General features: G+C 38.6%; 1 protein-coding gene across 8 annotated transcripts; it reads right to left on the bottom strand.

Annotated features, from left to right (window-relative positions):
- Positions 1-759: 759 nt before the first annotated feature.
- On the bottom strand, positions 760-21,080 carry CCDC125 (coiled-coil domain containing 125). Of its 8 annotated transcripts, none has more exons than XM_061621557.1 (12): positions 21,002-21,080; positions 18,318-18,709; positions 16,638-16,696; positions 11,857-11,943; positions 11,637-11,714; positions 10,243-10,328; positions 10,062-10,144; positions 7,615-7,730; positions 5,709-5,816; positions 3,957-4,131; positions 2,601-2,734; positions 760-2,492 (listed from the first exon to the last, which is right to left on the bottom strand). In XM_061621557.1, the coding sequence occupies exons 2-12, from the start codon at positions 18,634-18,636 to the stop codon at positions 2,148-2,150; spliced, it is 1,590 nt and encodes a 529-aa protein (XP_061477541.1). In that variant the 5' UTR covers positions 18,637-18,709; positions 21,002-21,080; the 3' UTR covers positions 760-2,147. The 8 variants fall into 8 exon arrangements, with proteins under 8 accessions (XP_061477541.1, XP_061477534.1, XP_061477506.1 ...); XM_061621550.1 differs by lacking the exon at positions 21,002-21,080 and adding an exon at positions 20,839-20,974; XM_061621522.1 differs by lacking the exon at positions 21,002-21,080 and adding an exon at positions 20,860-20,974.
- Positions 21,081-22,357: the final 1,277 nt, after the last annotated feature.

Genomic DNA, 22,357 nt, shown 5'->3' with positions numbered 1-22,357 from the left:
ACTAGCTTTGGCTGGTATGCCAGGTAGGGCTATATCTAGATCAGGATAGCCTGGCCACTGTAGTCCATGCATTGGTGATCTCAAGACTGAATTACTGCAGTGTGCTGTATGTGGGGCTGCCCTTGCGCTTGATATCCAGCTAGTGCAGAATGCAGCAGCTAGACTGCTGATGAGGGCAATGGGTAGATGGCTGACAGCATGTGACACCTCTGCTAAAACATCTGCACTAGCTGCCCATATGGTTCAAGGTCTTTGTGTTAATATACAAAGCCCTAAACAATTTTGGTCCAGGATACCTTAAGGACCATCTGAGCCCTTATACCCCAGCTCAATCACTCAGATCATTTGAAGGAACACTGTTGTCTCCCACATATCAGAAGCCAGGCATATAGTGCCACCACTCCCCTGCTGTGGAATACTCTTCCAGCAGACATTTGGCTGGCAGTCTCCCTTTTGACTTTCAAGGATCTCTTTTTTTATATGACAGACCTATTCAGTGGTTTAAATGTTTAAGATGAGCCAATAATTTTCTTGAGCATTCTGTATTTATGTATTATTTATTAAATTATACCCCGCCCTTCCTCCCAGCAGGAGCCCATTATTGTTTTAATTGTATTTTAAATTTTGTTGTATACCACCCTGATATTTTGTATGAGGGACGGTTTATAAATATTTTTATAAATAAAAATTAATTAATTATAACATTTCAGCATCAGTTTTCAAACATTACAGTTGAAAAATCCTGCTCTTATAACTGGGTCATATCAAAGGATTTATTAAGACAGCACAATTTAAATGCTTTTTTTAAAAAAAGTAGAGAATAAGTGAATTAAACCAACTATGATTTTTTTTAAAATAAACCCTTAATTCTATAATGACTGTGACCCAAAACCCCACAATTACTCTATCCCCAAGACAGCTGTAGATGTGTTCTTGAATAGCAGCCCCACAGGTTATATGGCAAACATCTGGACTATGCCCAAGGTAGCTTTCAGGATAAGAGTGGTACAAATGTAAACCCTCATCCACAGATAAGGCTGACAGGGAGAATTCAATGCCCAAGAAGAAAGGGGCTTGGGGATGGAGTGTGCAGTCATGCAGCTCATTTCCAATCAAAAGATAGGCCATGTTAATCTGCATCAAATCTTATCTCATTATATTGGATACATATAGCAGTTCTTTTTTAATTTGTTATTTGAAGGACGTCTAGATAAAGCAATCAGAGATCATAATCCAGAGCCTGAAATAACCACCAGTTCACACTGTGATCCTACAAAATATTTACAGGCCCCAACAATTTAAAAGAGTCCACTTAGAGGTAATGAATATATGATTAGAGTACAAGTCTCATTATATAAATTTGTAGGGCATATTAATGCTGTTAAAATAGTGCAAGAACTGGAAATTGTGTGGATAAATATTTTTAATCTCTCTGCAGCTGAAGATGAATTACTGCATGTTAAGAACCATCTGTCAAAGAAGCTTGACTGTAATGGGGAACACTTAGTATGACACATTGTTAAGTTATAAATGCTATTACTTAATTCTTAAAATAGCAGGGAATCTATTAACTATGGTCAACATAGAAAAAGCTAATATAGGATTGTATCCGACTAAGTCATACATCAGAATAGACCCAAGGAAATTAATGGACTAAAGGTCTACTAATTTCAATGGGTCTACAGAAGTATGACTTAACTGCATACAACCCATTAACTCTTATCCCGGAGCAATTATTCCCACAGCATAAAAGCTTTTTCATTTGATTGCAAAATAGGGCTTTAAAAATGCATCTGCCCCGAACTCTCTCACAAAATAAAGTACACAGGGATTACAAGCAAACCATTTACAAATATCTAAGTATATAAAATACTTATGTAAATGGTGAAATATGCCTAAAATAATTTTAATGAAAAGATTTCCTGAATTATGATAATAGAATGATAGTCCAATCCAGGGGTTCCACTGGCACACAAAAACTCCCACATGCTGACTGCAGTGGAGAAGCCCATCACACAAGAACTCCATGCATTCAGTGAAATACGTGAAGCTTAAATGTTAAGGAAATGCTAAGGAGGTGTGTTGCCTCTGTCATTTTTTCCTCCAGGCTCTACATTCTATTCTTTCCTTTAGACCGATCAGTATTTTCAGTTTCTATCAACTGTGTTTTCTATTTTATGCACATAATTTTCTTCAGATGTAGGGGAACATGAAATTTTAGATGTACAGTTCAGCATTCTGCTGGGAGATGTGTTGGAAACAGAGCAGGAGCAATCTTGAACACTACATGTTTGGCAAAGTGAACATATAGGAATAGCCAACTTTTGGGGTTCTGAATCATTTCTGTACTGATTGCTCCTAACAGCAAGCTCTTCTTCTGAAAATTCATTTTCTTTATTGTGCTGCAAACTATCTTCTCTTTCTTCCAATGCACGAGCAAGCATATAACTTACTTTCCTCTGATGAGCCAAAGCTTCCTCCTTATCATTTAACTGTATAAAATTAAGAAACAAAAAATAAGCAATGTGTAGACATTTTTGTTCAGAGATAAAGAAACACCATTAGTAAGTTCTTTGTGACTCCATATAAAAGCTACCAACCAAGTCTGTTAGCATCCTAATGATTTCCTGTGGATTATCCAATTCTTCTGCTTTCTTGCTGTCCATGCCAGAAGAAAGCATGCCCATCAACTTTTGCCCCAAGCTTTTTCTATTCCCTTGAAATGTGAAAACACCTAAGGGGGAAAGGGATATACACATTTAAGCCCTGGTCTTTGGGACTTTCTAAACAGCCACCAAAGTAACACAATTTAAATATTCAAATAAAATTAAGCATAAAACAAACATACCACGAGAAAATTAAGGCTGTTACTGTAGCTTATGGCAAATGAAAATACAAATCTGTACAATCTGTAATATATAAGTACATTTGATTTTGGTGATAATTGCTACATTTAATATCCAGAATTATAACAGAACCGAATCAGAACAGAAAAAAATTAAGTAAAACTGTAGAACCTTTTGCTTTATTTTTTCTGTTCTGATTTGGTAATCAAAAGAGTGGTGCGCTAATGATGAAGACCAAAATGTTCTGATCTTCAGAGAAAATGTTTTGAATCCTAATTTTAAAATACTTATTTATACTCTATTATTATGCCCCAGTATCCTGTCTTTGCAATAGCCAGCATCAGAAAGGCAAAAATAAAGGAATGGGAAGAGAAGAAATGTATACAGGACCTTGAAAAGCTACTGTAAACTGGGAGTTAATTACATAAACTAAAAAAACTGATATTACTATTATTTTAACAACTCACTTACTGGTGAATTAATCCTCCCCCATCATTCCAAATGCTCATTTTGTAAGCAGATTGCAATCATAGCCTTACACATTTATCTTATTGACGGATGCCACATGCAAATTATACTTGTGTATGAAAAATGCTTCCTACTCTGCTCTTAGCTTTATTTTAGTGGACGTAATCCAGCATATAGTTTTTTCCCCCATTTTGGAGAGAAATTCCATAATTTTTCACAGTACTCTCCCTGTACAGACCTGTTTAAGTTAGATTCAGAAGGTTTCCAATAACATATCTTCAACTTTGGCTATGATGTTTGAACAAGACCATTGCGTTTTGAAATGATGTATAAAAGTTCTATCCATGTTGTTGTTATCTGTGATGGCTCATCGGCATGTTACTCCTCATGACATGTGCAATAAACAAGCAATTAACATGCATGAACCTGCCTTAAGTGCTGTTGGTAGGGACCATGTCACTACTCTGTTTGCATGCAGCACAATAAGCACAGATAAATTTTTAGTAGTAGTAGTAGTAGTGCTACTATAAAATTCAGGTCATCAAGGGTATGATGTCAAACAACTGGTTTCATTCAAAACAATCCTGTAAATCTGGGTTATTTCCAACACCACTGAGAATCACGTAGCATGGAAAAAATTACCATCCTCTTTTATGCTTTTCCAGTTTAATAGTTTAGTTTCTTTTCTGCGGATCTTATTCATCTGTGCAAGTCTCAGAGCCTGGTCCTTCCTCCGCATCAGCTGCTGTTCAAATGCAATTCTGAAGGCATCTGCCATTATATATGCTTCTTCTTTACTCTTCTTCAGAAGTTCAAACTGTGTTGTTTTTAAATTAAGAGAAGGTTTAATTAGTGTTAAAATAAAGAGAGAGAGGGAGAGGATGAAATCTACATTCTGGTTTGGTTTTGTTTTTAGAAGTTCAGTTACAGTAAATTGATACAGCTTCTCCATCTCAGGCAGAGATACACACACACGCAGTCACCAGGTGACCAGAAAATTTAATTCTAACAACCAGCAGGGAATAGTATATTTTGCCACAAGAGTGACAACTTTTAAAAAAAGCTACTGGCAACACAGGGAGACAAATTCTTTGTTTACAATGGAATTGGTCTTGCACTAGGACACAGAATCAATAGTAAGGGGTAACAAGAGTGGCTACAAACATAAATTCACTAATAGGCAAAAACCCCTCGCAGTTTAAGAACGTACCTATAGCCAACAGATATTTCTATCAAACTTTAAAAAGCAGGGAAATTGGGCAGCTATAGTGAATGCATCAGGGGAGCAGGAGATCCGACTTCCTCTCTGAGATATTGTACTGCCCTACAAATTTGGCAAAATGCAAACACCATTCGGGTTGTTATTTCACAGTCGAATCCACTTTCTGTGTAGCTTGGAAGAATTTGGTAACATGTGCCTCTGAGCATATGGTGAGTGGTGGCAACACCTGCAATCAGCTCAAATAACAGAAATATGAGGAAGAGGAGGGGAAAAGGGAAGGAGCGGATTGGAGGGGATGAAGGGGGAGGGCAGGTTTGATCATTTGCATGCTTATAGAGTTCAATGGTATTTACTCCCGTGCAATCATGCTTAAGATAGGTAAAACTGGGGAGGGGGAAGGAGAGGAGGGGATTGGAAGGGAATGGGGATGGGTTTTGTTTTGAAATGAGCTTATGGGAAGCATCAGAATGGCATGGGGGGCTATTTCCAATTTAACATTGCGGAATGTGAAAAATCCATGCTGGCTATAGTATACAGCCACTCTTGTGGCTGTATAATGTCAGCTACCACCCCTTCCTGGGCAGTAGGCACAGAAAGGGAAAGAGAGAGAGACTTTTTCCCTCCGCAGAACAGTAACCAAGAAAGCAGAGACTCACTGACTACTAGAAACAGTGATAGCCTGTCAAACCCAGACAAAGTGTTTGGATCCTTACCCCAAGTCTGCCCTCGGTTGCTGAAGTAATTAATTATCTTAGTAAACTAGTTGTATGAATGGATTTCAGCATTTACGCTAAAGAGAAGATGCACAAAAAAGAGGGAGATTTGTCCACAAGATAATGGTAACTAAATTACATGGGCTTGGGTCCAGAGGAGCTTCTTCCATCAGAGCAAGAGCCCTGGGATCCATCCAAGCCTATGTTTTCATAGGCTACCCTTGTCTAAAATGTAAAAGTTTAAAATATACATGGGCTTATTATTTATCTTCTTCTACTAATAGAAGTTTTAGATATCAGTCAGCATAAAAAAGGAAAATGAATTGATATATCAGCTGCCAAACCATTGTTTTATAAAACTTGCAACATTTTAAAATGTTTTATTATATGGCAGGTGCTTTCCACAAATTTTCATTAAAAAAGGCACAACAATGCTGCTTTCTATCCAAGCATAAATACCTCTTGTTTTAGCTGAAGCTGTTGTTTTCGGGTTGCCACTGACATCTTTGCACAGGAGCATGGCTCCCCCTCAGGACCATTGCAAGTGCAGGCTCCAAGTACTGCCAGCTTCAAATTCAAATGTGCACCATTACTATTTTTCAATACATAGAATCAGAGTGGACTGATACATCTTCACACAAGTTATGTCACTGGCTTGGATCCAGAGCAGCTTTTCGGAAATGCTGGAAGGGACTGCCATCCATAGAAGCTCCCACTCATGGAAGATGGAAGTGATTTTCCCCAGTTCCCCCTTCTCCCTCATGAGCCATCTCCTACTCTGTTCCAGAGTGTCCTCCAAGTCTTGGGGCAGATTGTCAGGGAGTGCACGGGGAATCAGGGAAAAAATTATGTCCATGCTACCCCCAACAACATTCCATTACTTCTCCAATCCATCTCACAGTAAGTAAATCTCCCTAAAAGTGCCTGCAGAACCTTTTCTCCAACTAGAACTTGAGGGAAATGGAAACAAGAGCATTTCATTTTATTTATTTATTTGAATTTAACCATATAGTCCTACGGTGACCATATAGTCGTAGGTGAAGTACATACATAAAATAATACAGACCAAAAATATAACAGAATAAATAATTAAAACTACAGTTAAAACTAAAATTAAACAATAGTACAGCTGTGTCAGAATTTTTGTTTAAGACGTTGCTTTAACCTCTCCCAAAGGCCTGGGCAAAAAGGTGCATCTTCACCTGCTGACAAAAAGCATATAGTGGTGCAAGATGCACCTTGGAGCAGAGGGCATTCCACAGGCAGGGGCCACCACAGAGAAGGCCCTCCTACATCCCACTGGCCCCAAACCTCACTGGGCAGTGGTATTGTGAGTAAGCTCCCCAACTTGTCGATCTCAATAGCTTAATCCAGGAGGATGCATTCCTTCAGATATTTAGAACCAATGCAGTTCAGAGCTTCATATGTCAACATAAGCACCTCTAATTAGATTTGGAAGCAAACTGGCAACCAGTGAAGATCCTTTAGGACTAGTGTAATAGTTGCCCAGCCAATGGTGCCCACAGCACCTGGCAGCTGCATTCTGTACCATCTTCAAGGGCAGCTCCATGTACAGCACATTACACCTCAACACCACCATAAGAAATTGATTAATTGTTCTTATTTTCCATATAAAGCCTTTAGCCAAATCACTAGGTCTAAATACTTTATTGTTTAGTCATAGCAACCTATCTACATCACTACATAAGTTCCATATAGTTTCCTTCTAATCAGTTAAGGATGGAGATAGAAGGTTTTTGTTACTTTTTCATGCCTACTCATCCCTAATCTTCCAGAGTTATAATTAAGATTAGAATTTTTCAGGCTGATTTTGTTGCTGCTGTACAAGTTCACTAAAAGAATGGTTTCCGCCAGAAATGGTAGATTTTTAATTTATTAATATATTAATTAATGACCCCCTTCAAATATTTTTCTTCAGACTTGATTTTGATATTGCTGCCTAATGCCCTTATGTATTTGAATCCCAAGAAATTCTTGAAACTTAGATTGGTAGCTCTCAACTCCTCAGTGGTGGCAACAGACTAGGAACTTGCTATATAACTCCAAAGCTTCAGTGCACTATTATTTATATACCATCTTTTGGCCAAAGCACTTAAACTTAGCTGTTAAAAAAAAGATGTAAAAAGAGTTTCTTAAAATTAATTATAAAAGTGTATCCATTCTCTCTCAGCCAATACGTATATGGCCACCACTCACTGGATAGATTGTGACTATGAAGCTTGTGCCACAATACATCAGTGAGTCTTTAAAAGACTGTGCAGGTTTTTTAACACTTGCTTTTAATATAACTGTTCTATTAAAGTATCAGCAAAAGACCCAAATAAGGCAATGTTAAAATACGTACTTCAAGTCCAGTAATCTCTGTAAGACCAGTCTTACTAAGAGACATGTTTTCCTGAACAATCTTCTGCTGCTTTACATCAAGCATTGCAAGAATCTCCAAGTGCTGTTGTTCCAAAACTATAAAATTCAATATGGGGGTAGGGGAATAGTTTGTGAAACTTCAAATCAGACTCTCTTGCTTCAAATCCTCAGTGATGTAATTTTCAAATTTAAATGGGTTTGATTCCTCATGTACTGGGTTGTGTGCTTAATTACTGAGCTCAAATTTGCCTATAAATTACAATCTCTGCCTTGGACACTTTTCTATTCTCAGATTTTGTGGAACTGGTTGTGAATACACATTAAGGAGAAAAGGGCACTTTACATATGGTCCACAGCACTATTCTTCTTTATCATGGACTGAACTCTGTCATTTGAAAAAGGTTCAGGATAAGCTATTCCTGAAATTAAGAGTCAATGAGTGTTGCAAGAGGCAATATTTGAAACCCATACACTACACCACTTGACCACTACACCATCACTGGCTTTCGGAGTGTCAGACTAGGACTGGGGGGACTCAGATTCAAATCCTTTCTCAGCTACGAAACTCAGTAGCTGATTTTCAGCCAGACACTGTCTGTCAGTCTAAGCTACCTAACAGAGGTGTTTAAAGACAAAGTGTGTGTGTGAGGAGGGGAGGGGAACCATGTATGCTGCCATCAATTTCTTGGAGGAAAGGCAAGATAGAAATGTAATAAATAAATGATGCCCCCCCAGAACCCTCCCCTGTGTGTACACTTAGGGCCTAAATCACAATCCCACTTCCTAACCAGTCTTGTTATGCTTTACTGGGAATGGGAGCTGTGACCTTCCAGCACTCTGATAAATACGTGAACAAGCACAACCTGTCTGCATTATCACATTTACCTAACAATATTTTATTTCAGATATGATTAAAGTATCATTATCGTTTGTTTGTTTCTTATTACATTTCTTACCCATCCTTCTCCTAAACGTCACATGGTGGGTTACAACAATTTAAAATACCTCTTTAAAAACAATTTAAAACAACTTACAATAAAATAATAGGGTAGATCCTAAAAATAAAGAACTTAGGTGTCAAAGGCCAGGGTAAAGAGCTTCGTCTTCAGCATTCGCTGAAAACTGTACGGTGAAGTTGCCAGACGCACCTCTGTGGGGAGGGAGTTCCACAACTTAGGGGCTGCCACAGAGAATGCCCTCTCTGGGTCTACCCACCCCCTGAACTTCTGAGGGTGGCAGAGGGCCCCCATTATCAGTCAACACCCAAGAGGGTCTGTAGGGAAAGAGGCGGTCTTTCAGATATTTGGGGCCTAAGTCACTGAGAGCTTTAAACCCTAATGTGAGCGCCTCAAATGGGGCCTGGAAAAAAACTGGCAATCAGTGCTGCTATTTTAAAACAGGGGTTATGCTATTAAACATTGTCATCTTCAAGAGCAGCCCACACACAGCATATTGCAATAGTCCAGTCTGGAAATTTTCAGAGCATGGAATACAGTGGCCAAATCATCTCTTTCCAAAAGGGGTTGTAGCTGGTGAACCAGTCAGAGCTGAAAATCGGCACTCCTAGCCACCAAGGCCACTTGAGCCTTCAGTGACAATATTGAAAGGAGAGTACTCAGAGCTACAGATCTGCTCCTTCCAGGGGAGTGCAGCCCCATCCAAAACAGACTCCGAGACTCAAGAACACATAATACCTCTGGCTTTTCAGGATTCAACTTCACAGCTAGAGGCTTTTTATGAGTACAGAGTGATGTTAATCTTGTTGCTAACTGTGTCAGTGAAACATACAAAATTCTATATCCCACTGTGTTTAATGGGGCTTACTCCCAGGTATGAATGCACCCAATTTCAACCTTAGGCTTGTTAACACTATATGAAGTTCAAATTCTATCAGTCTGAAATCACATTTTAAGACTTAAGAAAGTATGCCTTCTACTCCATTTCATTATATTCAAAATAGCATGGCCTCCTTACCTACTAAGCAATGGCACATGTGGTATATCTGGACCTCTGTTCTGATTAAGAATTTGAGCCAAAAATAACCAATATATTTTGCTATCTAGTAGTGCAATCCTAACCGTATTTATTCAGAAGCAAGCCCTAATGAATTGAATGGGGCTTACTCCAGGTAAATGGGGTTAGGATTGCAGCCCAAATTATTTGGGGAACTTTACAGTGCTAAGTTTTGACAACTTACATTTCTGAAAGTGTATATGTTTAAACTTACTGTTGGAGTACCTTGATTATTTTTTGTGAGTTACAATGCAATGACTTTTGGCTACAAACAATAAAAATCTGACTAATATATTTTGCGTCATAAACTGAACATAGTACACTTCCCAAAAAGTATTAGTGTTTGCTCTTTTGCATATAAGTAATACTTTTTTTAAAAAAAGATAAAGATCTGAAAAAGTAGAGCTTACTTACATTCATTTTCAGACTTCAGTGTTTTAACATGATCAGTTTTCAATTTTAGTGTTTCTTTAAGTGCAGCATTTTCACAATATATTCTGTTGACAACAGCAACAAGTGACATGTGTTGAATACCTTAAGGATATGCCTTCAATATAATGTAAAACTGAGGCATTACTTCAGAAAATATATATACCTGTCATATTTTTCTGCCCAAGACTCCTCTATATTTTTAAATTTCTCCTGATTAATTTTGATTTCCCACTGCAGAACATTTATTTCCTATAAACAGTAAAATGTTAATATTAGAAGATAGCAGGACAATATTTCACATTCTAAACATTGTACTTTTAGTGTAGTAAGCTGGATCTAATTCCCTCCTTTGCATCCCATGACTACATTGCTCAGATTTATTCTCCAGGATCATATAATCTTGTTTTAGCTTGGCAAGAAGTAGGTAGTGCACAACTAGCAGTATTCAGAATGTTTTTACTGCAACCAATCAACTGGTCAAAAAGGCAAGGTGCAAGACAGCTTGCATGTTCTGCTGGCCAGTAATAATGCTCAAACACCTCTGACTGTGCACTCACTGCTCCTCTGACCACTTTTCCTGAGGCAATCTAGTACTGCAGTCCAAGACACCTACCTAAATTACCAACAAATGAAAAGTTATACTATTCAATTAAGTTTGTCTAAAAAGTTTGAGTTAGTAACTTCAAATAACTACTGATGGAAGGCAAAATGTCTAAGCAGAAAACTATCTTTGTTTCTATCGAAGTATTCTTTCTATTCACACATTCACACAATCAGTCTACTGCATTAATTTGGAAATCAACTTGCTAGTTTTCCCTACTGTGGAGAAAAAATTGAAAACCTGTGGACACAGTGTCCATTACCAGCTCGAACCAGAGAAGAACATAAAGTCTGTGCTCTGAAATCTCCCAAGTTGTTAGAATTGGGTAAAGAAAGCAACATGGGAAATTAGTATCCACCCTTAAGAAACCAAAGTATTAAGAATCAGACACTGATTTTATCAGCTCTTAGGGAAGCTGACACAAACACACAAGGTTATCAAAAATACATGTTGAGGGTCCTAAAATGTTTTTGTTAACTAAGGACTAAACAAAGAAATTGCAAGTGGAAATTAAGTATAAATGGGCATAGTTAGATAATGAATGAGCTGTTGATTAATAGATGGAATTTGCTTTATTGTCCTGTATATGCAAGCATTCTCCAAAGAAAAAGCTCTTAACACTTATTCTCTGGCTTAGGGAATTACCCCCATCTATGTTTTCTCATAAGTCTTCTAGCAAGCTAATATATCTGTTGTATGTAAATAAAAGACAAATCAACAAAAATGTGCAGCACAACCTTATGCATGTTTGCTCAGCAGTAAATTACAGTGTTCAGTGGTTCTTACTGAATAGTAAGTGTATTGAGGATTGCAGCCTTAGGCATGCTTAAGTCCATTGAAATCAATGGCTATAAAAATGCCTAATTTTACTGGATTGTGGTTTAGGGCTGGAATCCCATGCAGCACACCCCAATTTTTTTCTCCCTCTTGACAGAAATAATAAGGTATATTCTTACCTTTTCTAAAGCTCTCTTCTGTTGCTCTGTTTTCTCAAATACTGCTTTAGTATGACTAGTGGCTTTATCCAGCACCGCCTGAGAAATATATTAAACAAAAGTTGAAATATTATGTCTCACAGATCATATAAAAATTAAAACATATGTTTGATTAAGGAAGGTGCTACATTATATACTTTATGCAAATTTAGTTATGAGATAAAAAAAATTAAAAAATTACCATGCTCTGCAGAATTTTTAATGCTTGCTCTTTGGCTTCAAGTTGTCTTTGACAGGCTTCCATTTCAACTTTTAAAAATTCTATTTCCTAGGGATAAAGCAATTCAAGTTAAGTAAATAAAAACATTGGGCAGCATACAAAGAGCCCCTTACATGAGTGAAAGGTACTTCTGCCTGTGCAAGAGGAGGGATCTCCAATTTTCCCAGTTTCTCCATCAAGCTACAGCTCCCTTCCGATACTATATCCCAAACTGTTCGGGAGGGTTCCTGAACCTCAGCAGGGGCTCTTGGGTGAACAGTGACAAAGATGTATAGCAGAAAGGAAGGGGCAGAAAGAACATACGAAGAGCCTGCTGGATCAGGCCAGTGGCCCATCTAATCCAGCACCCTGTTCTCACAGTGGCTGACCAGATTCCCAAAGGAAGCTTGCAGGACCCAAGTGCAAGGGCACTTGTATCATGTCACCTCTTATTCACCTTTTCTATAAACTAAAAAGCTCCAGATGCTGTAATCTTTCCTCATATGGGAGTCGCTCCGCCCTTTGATCATTTTGGTTGCCCTTTTCTGAACATTTCCCAACTCTTTTGAGGTGAGGTGGCCAGAATTGTACACAGGATTCCAAATGCAGCCACACCATAGTTTTATATAATGGCACTGGATATCAGCAGATTTATTTTCAATACCTTTCCTAATGATCCCTAGCATGGAATCTGCCTTTCTTCACAGCTGCCGCACACTGGGTCGACATCTTTATCTTTTTTTTTTAACATTAATTTTTATTCAAATTTTCAAAAACAAAACAAAACAAAAACAAAAAGAAAAAGAACAAATTAATAACTAATACAATAAAAACTATTGACTTCCGATTTATCGTAGATCAGCTATAAGTCTATAATATATAACAAACCTGTCTCTTAATAGATTATAAAATCACCTTCCTCCAGTGGTTATCTTAATTGGTATCACATTAACATCATATCATTTTATTCTTTCCACAAAAAGTCAAAGTGAAGCTTCCAAACCTTGAGATATATATCCATCAATTTTTCTCCAAATAGGCATGTCAATTGATCCATCTCTTCAAGTCTACTAAGTCCAGTAATTTCAATAGTTCTTCCATTATCCGTGTTGGTTCCATCTTCCATCTTCCATCTTTGCACACCCAATAATCTTGCTGTCATAGTCATATAATAAGAGTCTGATAGGAATTTCCTTCATCACAAATATTTCCTTGCCATCAATTCTGAACATATCACTGAAATATTGTTGCAAAGCCACATCTCTGTTCCTCTTTTTTACAGAATGCACTAGCACATCTCTTGAAAGTTTTTCCATTGTCACAAATCTGGAATTAATTCTGTAAACTTTCTCCATTTCAAATTCCATCAAATCCTTCCAGTCCTGGAATTTTTTCGAACCGATGATATCTTTATCTCCAATCTCTTCACCAATTCCTTCAGGGACAGAGCTGGGTTCCAAACAGTAATATTTGTCTCCAGGATCCATCACAGCCATAAAATCCAAATCTTTTTCCAAGTCCATATTTGATAAATCTATTCCAATCTCCAGGGCTTGAACCTTCCCTTTAATTTTTCTTTCATCTCCTTTTATTTGTCTAATTATATCTTTGGTCCCATCTTCCTCCTTTCTCGTAGAATCCTCTATTTCTATCAGCTCCTGTCTCATTCTGCCAAATTCAATTTTCATTTCTTGTCTGCTCTGTCTCATCTCTTGTTTCATTAGCTTAATCTCATTCATTATTTTCTGAAACATATTTCCAATATAGCCACTATTCCCAAGCAAAGAACAGTTTATTTCTTTTTCCAGTCACAAAGGAGTTAATCTTCCAAACCTGATGACATCAGTCCTCTAGACAGCACAAACTGCCTTATCTCTTATGTGTCCAAAAATGCAAAACAAATTTAGTTCACAGCATCCAAATAATTAGTGGCATAAAGAATCAGCAGATTCGTTAAAAAGAAGTAGACCAGAAAAAATAGTCCCAGACATATAATATTCAAATATCAAATAAATCAAATTATCTCTCTTCAAATCAGATGCCCCTCATCCATTTGTATCTTTATAATGCTCAATTCTATATCAGCTTTTTGCAATAAAAACAAAGATAGGGTTTTTTTTATTTTCTTCCTCCTAGTCCCGAGTGTAAAAGAGAAAGTTATAACTCACCCAGGAATTCTTGTTGCTGATTCTTTTGACAAATCTCTTTTGGTGTAACGATTTAAGCTAGATAATAATAGACAGTGGGATGCTTGCCTGTTAGCACGTTTTTCTTTGAAGAAAAAAAAAGTCTCGCTTAATCAGTTAGAGCTTGCATGTAATCCCCTGGCTCCGTCCGACGCTTGCTGGCAAGACCTTCGTTCATAGACGTTCCTAATGAATTCCAGCCCCCAACAAACACCACGGAACTTCTGTGGGTAATCTCTAAGTTTCTCCCTTGCCTGGGAGAAAAATTTCCCAGTCAAAAAACTCTTCTCACTGGTTTTAAAACTGAAAAAGCTTCCTCTGAGACGAGAGCTCGTCTAGAGGCAAGCACAGGCGGAGCGATCCTCCTGGGAAGTCCGGTCGACATCTTTATCAAACTATCCACTGTGACAGCAAGGTCTCATTCCCGGTCAGTCACTACCAGTTCAGACCCCATGAGTGTATATGTGAAATTAAGATTTTTTGCTCCAATATGAATAACTTCACACTTGTTTACATTGAATTGTATTTGCCACTTTACCGCCCATTCACTCAGTTTGGAGTAGTCCTTTTGCAATCCCTTTTTGTTTTAACAACCTTGAACAATTTAGTATCATCAGCAAACTTGGCCACCTCACTGCCAACCCCTAACTCTAGATGATTTATGAACAAGTTAAAAAGCACAGGTCCCAATACCAATCCTTGGCAGACTCCAATTTTTACATCCCTCCATTGGGAGAACTGTCCATTTATTCCTACTCTCTGCTTCCTGCTACTTAACCAACACCTGATCCACAAGAGGACCTCGCTTTTTATTCTATAACTGCTAAGCTTACTCAGAATGGTCAAAGTACAGTCAATGTGTACAGTTAGCTTAGCTCATAGCTCACCTGGTCCATCGGAGGGGCTACTGTCTGATGTGCAGCCAAGAAGAGTAGCTCCAAGCCTCATCTGAGGGGCTAACGAGCTTACCTGGTCCTTATCAAAGGGGCTAATGAGCTGGCATTGTCAGGGAATGGTCTGATGTGCTGCCAGGAGAGTAGCTCTAAGAGGTCAAGATGATCTGCTTGTTAGTAGTCCTAATTAGTTCAATGCCTTCTCACTCTGAACTTATGCAAATAAGAATCAATCAAGTGCTATGATGCTTCAGATCAAATGCTGTGATGCTTCAAAGATAGTAGCCATGAGTTGTTATCATTGTAGGTATTTGCAAATAGAATCGCTTTTGATGCCTGTCTTGATATAGGACAATTAATCATGTATTATGCTAAGAAGCAATGGTTTGATGTAAGATAGCAATTAATCATTTATCCATCATCATTGTGCCTTGCCAATAAGTTTGCTATATAAGTCACTGCTGATGCCCAGTGAGGCGTTCAGACTGCTCAATGCTGTGTGCAAGACCTTGCAGTCTGTTCTACTTATTGGGTACATGTGTACACTAAAGTTACTCAATAAATCTCCTTGTAAGCAAACCTAGAATCTGTCTTATCATTTCCTTGGTATCTCTCAAACCTGAAAGCCTGCGGCCGGGGCAATACAATTCTTATTGACACTTGCAAAGAACTCTGCTAGGTTAGTGAGGCAGAACTTACCCTTGCAGAAACCATGCTGGCTCTGCTTCAGCAAGGCTTGCTCTTCTGGATAACATGCCCGGTTATTTTATCTTTAACAATACTTTCTGCCGGGACAGACATTAGTCTAACCAGCCCGCAATTTCTGGAATCCCCCCTGGAACTCTTTTTAAAGATTGGTGTTACATTGGGCACTTTCTAGTCCTCAGGTATGGAGGTGGATCTGAGGATAAGTTATATATTTTTGTTAGAATATCAGCAATTTCACATTTGAGTTCTTTGAGAACTCTTGGGTGGATGCCATCCAGACCTAGAAATTTGTTACTTTATATTTTGTTTATTAAGCCTAGAACTTAATCTCTCGTCATCACTATTTGCTCCAGTTCCTCAGACTCCCTTCCTGGAAAAGTTATTTCAGGCACAGGGATCTGCCCTATATTCTCCACTGTGAAGACAGATGCAATGAATTCATTTAGCAATCTCTTTATCGTGCTTTAGCACACCTTTGACTCCCTTGACATCCAAGGGTCCAACCACATGCCTAGAGGGTCTCCTGCTTTGAATGTATTTAAAGAATTTTTGTTGTTGGCTTTTATGTTTTTAGCAATGTGCTCCTCAAATTCTTTTCTAGCATCCCTTATTGTTTTCTTGCATTTCTTTTACCAGAGTTTGTGTCCCTTTTTATTCTAATCATTTGTACAAGACTTCTATTTTTTAAAGGAAATCTTCTTGCCTCTAATAGCTTCTTTCAGTCTGTTCATTAACCACACTGGCATCCTATTGCTCCTGGTGGTACCTTTCCTGTTCTATGGTATGAACTTTACTTGAGCTTCTAATATTGTGTTATTAAACAACTCCCAAGTGTTTTGGAGTGATTTGACCCTCTTGACTCTCCGTTACATTGTACAAACAGTCTTTGTAGACTGCCAAGTATGCAGAATCAGGAGCTCTTCCACCCTCTCTCAGGAAAGATTCCAAATGAAGTTTTATCAAGACAGGCACTTACCTCTTCAGCTTCTTGAAGGTGCTGCCTTAATTCTTCATTTGATGCCTCAGAGTTAGACTCTGTGTGAATTCATAATAGAAAAAGTGTCCTGATTTAAAACTAATAAGATAACACCCTTATTTAAATTCTAAGTGCTTATTTAAATGTTAAAAGAAAACTTAAAACTAACACAGTGGTTGCTTCACAAAACTATGATTATTTCCCCTCCCTCTGCAATTTTATTTAAATGTAAATGTACTGCCTTCAAGTCAATTCCGACGTATGGAGACCCTATGAATAGGGTTTTCACGAGGCTGAGAGGCACTGACTGGCCCAAGGTCACCCAGTGAGCTTCATGGCTATGTGGGGATTTGAACCCTGGTCTCCCAGGTTGTAGTCGAACACCTTAACCACTACACCATACTGTAGAAAGTATTTAATGCACTCCTTATTAATATCATTTTCAACAAATAGTGACTGATAGTTGGAAAGAGGAAAAAAATCATATTAGGCCTCTCCCAATGATGGAAGAAAATCAAGATGCAAAAGACAGAACAAAATGTAAAGTGAAAGCAACACCAGTTTATTAATGGCTAGCCACATGATTTTTTGTCTCCATGGCAGATACGGGTGCTGGGAACTATTTCAAGAAATATATAAAGAAAACAAAAACTTGGACACATGCACTCTCATGGATGGAGATTCCATGAAAAAAAAAAGTAAAGTGGCAGGTGGAACACTCACCAAATGGCACAGTAAAGAAGTGGTATAGCATAGAGCACTTGGCCTCTTTTTGAAAAGGGAACAGTAAGAACAAATTTCAAAATAACTGACTGCAACACTTGCATAATCATAGTCCACACAGAACTCTAGTTTGCAGTGAAAGCAATAGTTATCTCGAAGAAGGAAACAATACTTTCCCAGCAACATCCAATTATTGTGAGAGTATTTGAAAAATGTGATATCCCACAAAATGGAAACACTGGTTTCGGAAAAGGTGTTTTGATCTTGCAAAAGAGTCTCTATATTTCCTGACCAATAATCCAGTTATCTGGAAAGACCCAACAACTTTCACTCACATTGAAATCCAAGTAACACTTTTGTACACTGTGGCTTTAGAGATCTATGAGACTACATTAATCTCCTGCATGGTTGGAGATTGTGAGCTAGGCCACGCTATTCAAAGTCTAGCACTCTAATGGCTGAGTGAACAAAGAAATGCTTAGTATACTGACTGATGCACCAGTCCCCCGTGTACAACTTTTAAAGCCATAAATACTGCCTCCTGTGAATTTGTGTGCAAATGTGTGCATTTGTCTGTATTGACTAATGCAAGGTCTAATATTTGAAAGCCAATTATTATAGCCTCAGTTTAAGCCAGCATGCTTTCCCCCCCCCCAAGATATACACAACTGGATCAACACTATCCACAAGGCATATATCTTGCATTTGTTATTTTTGCTTTGAACCCTGACATGTGAAACGTTCAGTGTAACTGAAACTTGCAACCAACATTTTAGTTGGTTTAGTAACTGTATCATCTGCTGCTCTGTATTTGTTGTTCTGTGGGACTGACATTGCTACAAAGACTCCTGATCCTGGAGAGGTTTATGAATGAAGTCTCTTGATAGCAACACTTCCCCATTGTATGAATGCAAAATACGAAATGGTCCAAACTTTTACATCAAACTAAAACCTTACCAGAGCTATTTTGTCGACTGCAGCTACGAAACCCATTAATTCCATTTTTTTTGACCAACTTGTCATTCAAGCAGTTACACCTTGAGCAACGACAGATTGCTGCATCGTAGTCTTCTCCTTTGTTCGACAACATAAACAGACTGAAGCTTTTTCTCGCTGACCCTCTTCTAGGCATACCTGGGTGCACACTGAAGCTTTCTGGTTCATACATATCACTATGTCGTCTGAGTCCATTTCCCAGATCTCCATATGCCATGTCATCATCTTCACCTTCCAAGGTCTCCCTCCGTTTGTTCTGCAATGAGACTGCTTCACTCATTGGCAACACAATAGCTTCTTATTTCAAGTGGAATGTACTTTTTTAAAACACAAACACTTCAGGTAAAGTTGTGCTGGAAAATAAATTTATAAAAATTTAGAGTTAGAATAAAACTAAAAACGCCTCAATTCTGCAGCAATTCATATTTTCATATTAATAAGATTTTCCTGAATAACCCATGCTTCTTGTCCACAAAATAATGTAAATATGTGAAGCATTTTCCTGCAAATTAGCCACTTCTTTTGTTTCCACTGAATACAAAATGGAAAGTTATTGCAAAATAAGATTCCAACAACTTGAAAGCATATCAGTATAATCTTGTTCCTTGCTGGCTGAAACACAAACACACCCAGCCACTTTGTTTACTTTAAAATGTAGTAAAAAGAAAGCATTGTTTAACTTATAATTCAACAATTGCAGAAATCACATCAGGATCCATGTGGAATCTAGTTTGTGTATGAGTCATACATATTACCCTATGTTATTGCTTTCCTAGTTCTCTTTAATAGAATCCAGTAACTTATGATGTCCTCACAAAGGAACTCTGAATACTTATGGATGGTTGCTTAGCAAATAACATTATGAGGAAACATTTATTTCTCTTCATTCAAAATTTATTCTTATGCTGTTTTTACACATGGACATTTGAACTTTACTAAATCATTTAGGATTTATTGATTTTTAAGGAGAATGGAATTTCTGTTTACTTAACCTTTAGAGACTATGTTAGGTAGCAACAGGAAGAGCTTGTCTTCCCCACATCTATGTGAATATTGCTATATGAACCAAGTCATGAGTAACATTGTGTATGCATCTATGCTCTAGTTATTGCCCAAATCTCTGTGCTTCAAGTCATGATATCCTATGCAGCTTTAGACACACCTAACTGTATAGAATTGGGCTGCTATGGAAAGAGACTGGTTGGTTAGCAAGCAGTTACACATATATCAACAAAAAAGCTTTACCCACTGCTCATTTCTCATTAGAATAACATTCTGTTAGTTTTATATTTGCAACAACAAGCATTTTATATTTGTAATTTGCACAAGGATCAAAATCTTTGTATTTATTTACATATGTAGTTGGTAGGGGGATGGCTGTAGCTCAGCAGTAGAGCACCTACTGGACATGCAGAAAATCCCCCAGGTTCCATCTGCTGCATTTCCAGATACGGCTGGGAGAGATCCTTGTCTGAAATCCTGCAGTACTTCTGCTAGTCAGTGCAGACATTATTGAGCTAGATGGACCAACAGTCCGAATCATAATGCAACTTCCTATGTTCTAACATTTCATGGTGGATCCAAGATTGCAGAACATCCCATATTGCTGCATAATTAAGCAAGGATTTTATATTTATATCATACACCGTTATACAATTCTTCATATTTATTTACATTAGTACCTGGCAAAAACCTGCCCTAACATTTCATGGTGGGTCCAAGATTGTAAAACATCCCTCATTGCTGGGTAATTGTATAATGGATACCCTTGCAGACATTATTTTAGGGCTTCAAAGAATAAATGTTTGCAAGCCCTTCATAATTTCACAAACACCAAGGAATTTATCACCTACATATAGTAACACCTCAAGCAGGGTTCTCTCCAGTTTTTTAAAAGCTGCATGCCCAACAAAAAATTCAACAAGGGCAGCTTTGTTCATCACTGCCATCTCCATACTGGTCAAACCCACAGCCAGTTTAATGTCTCCCTATACCACTAACATTAAAGGAACAGGAACTCTGCCAATGTTAAATAAATAAAGCTCCCCCCTACACTTTGAAGGAAGTGTTAATGTTGTAATTGTAATTTGGAATTTCATTATGTATTATTTTATCACTGAAGTTATGCTGTACTGCTTAGAAGCCCATTTTGGCATACAAGCGGTACATAAATCAACTAACTATAACAATAACAGCAGCATGACCAATCCCAAAGCACATCAGAGAGGGTACTTGAGTATGTAGCGCTTCCCAAAACTTGAATCTTTCCTATAGCCGCTGCCTAAAAGCAGAAAGAAAACACTTTCACGAGCGCCCCAGACGGGCCTCCCTGACTTCCTTCAACTCCGCATTTACAGTTCGGTTAGCTCAGAATCCAGACTCCGTAGAACTCGGTCCCTTTTCGTCGCCCTTCCTAAGCGTCCCCCTCCCAAGGAGCCCGGCCCTCCAGAGCGCCCCATGTCCGCTCACAAGCCAAGCCCACCACAGAAGAGATAACTTCCACCTGCCTGGCGCGACTACCACCGCTTCTTCCTTTCCCTATGCAGCTCTCGTTTGCTTAGCTTAGCTGTCCTTCCCGGTCCGTCGCTTTCTCCCTCCGTCCCTCCCTCCGGGGCAGGGCTTCACCTTGCTGCCAGTGTGCCTACCCCAAGTCCGCCTTTCCCGCAGCGAGAGGAAGAACCTGCTCTCTGAGTCAGCCTTCCCTCCGGGAGAGACTAGACTAGAGTCACACAAGGTACACAAGGCCGGCCAGCTATTTCGTTTCCCCTGCTAGTCCTGGCCTTGCTGCGTTTACAGTATAGCATTTACAGCTTGCTACCTAAGTGTTTACCTATTATTACATTTCTATCCAATCTTTCTTCTAAGGAGGTGGTTCTCCGCCTCCGCTTTTTATCCTCACAACAATCCTGTGAGGTGGGTTACGCTGAGAGACAGTGACAAGAGAGCTCAAGATCACCCAGTGAGTTTCATGGCTGATTAGGGACTTAAACCTGGTCTCCCAGATCTTAGTCCAACACTCTAAACGCTGATGCTGTTACAAATCTGTTAGGTGCCACAAGCCTCTTTCTTGTTGCTATTGATGCAAGTGCACAGGAAGAAATAAGAAGCTGCCTTGTAGCAAGTGAGATCATTTAGTCCATTGACTACTGTCAGGCAATGGCTTCAGGGTTGCAGTCAAGAGTCTTTCCCAGATCTGTTTACTTACCTGGACCTCAAGATCTTCAGAGGCTCTTCTCCAGCTGACTTTGCTGAACAGGGGAGGGGGCCTTTTCACTGGTGGTACCCTTGTGGAATGCCCCCTCCCCCAAATCTTGTTTGGTGCCTACGCTCTAGTCCAGAGGTAGCCAATATGATGCCCTGCAGTTTTTTGGATTACAGCTCCCATCGTCCTTCACAGGCAATGCTGGCTGAGGCTGATGGAAGACACCACGCTGGCTACCCTTGCTCCAGTATTTTTGCCATTACGTGATAAACATTTAAATCTTAAAACCTTTATAGATGTGCTATTTTTGGAGTTTTAAGATCTGTTAAATTTTTAGTGGTGCTTTTATGCATTTAAAAGTTATGCTGTTGATTTTGTATGTAATCAGTTTTACTGTTGTTTTATCATAGAACCTTTGCAATCATTCAGCACATAAATATAATTTTAAAAACCTCAGTGAGACTTACTTCTGAGTAAACATACACAAGAACCAGTGGCATGTAATGGTTAGTGTTGGACTAGAACCCAGTGTTCTATGGTTCACATCCACACTCAGGCAGGAAGCTCACTGGAAGACCTTGAACCACTCTAACCTACCTCACAGGGTTGTTTTAATAATAAAATGGAGAGGGGAAGAATTAGGTATGTCACCTTGAGTTCTTTGGAGGAAAGGTGGGACGTACATATAACAACAACAATGAATATAAGATTGCATTGCACATTGGCTGTGTCTTGAACAGTGAGACTTCCGACTAAACATGTAAAAGGCACATACAGTGCAATTCCATGCAAATTAATG

This window comes from Rhineura floridana, chromosome 1, assembly GCF_030035675.1.
Source record: "Rhineura floridana isolate rRhiFlo1 chromosome 1, rRhiFlo1.hap2, whole genome shotgun sequence".
NCBI classification, from domain to species: domain Eukaryota; kingdom Metazoa; phylum Chordata; class Lepidosauria; order Squamata; family Rhineuridae; genus Rhineura; species Rhineura floridana.
Note: the sequence above shows the minus strand (reverse complement) of the source record. Positions and strands in the feature narration are given on the sequence as shown.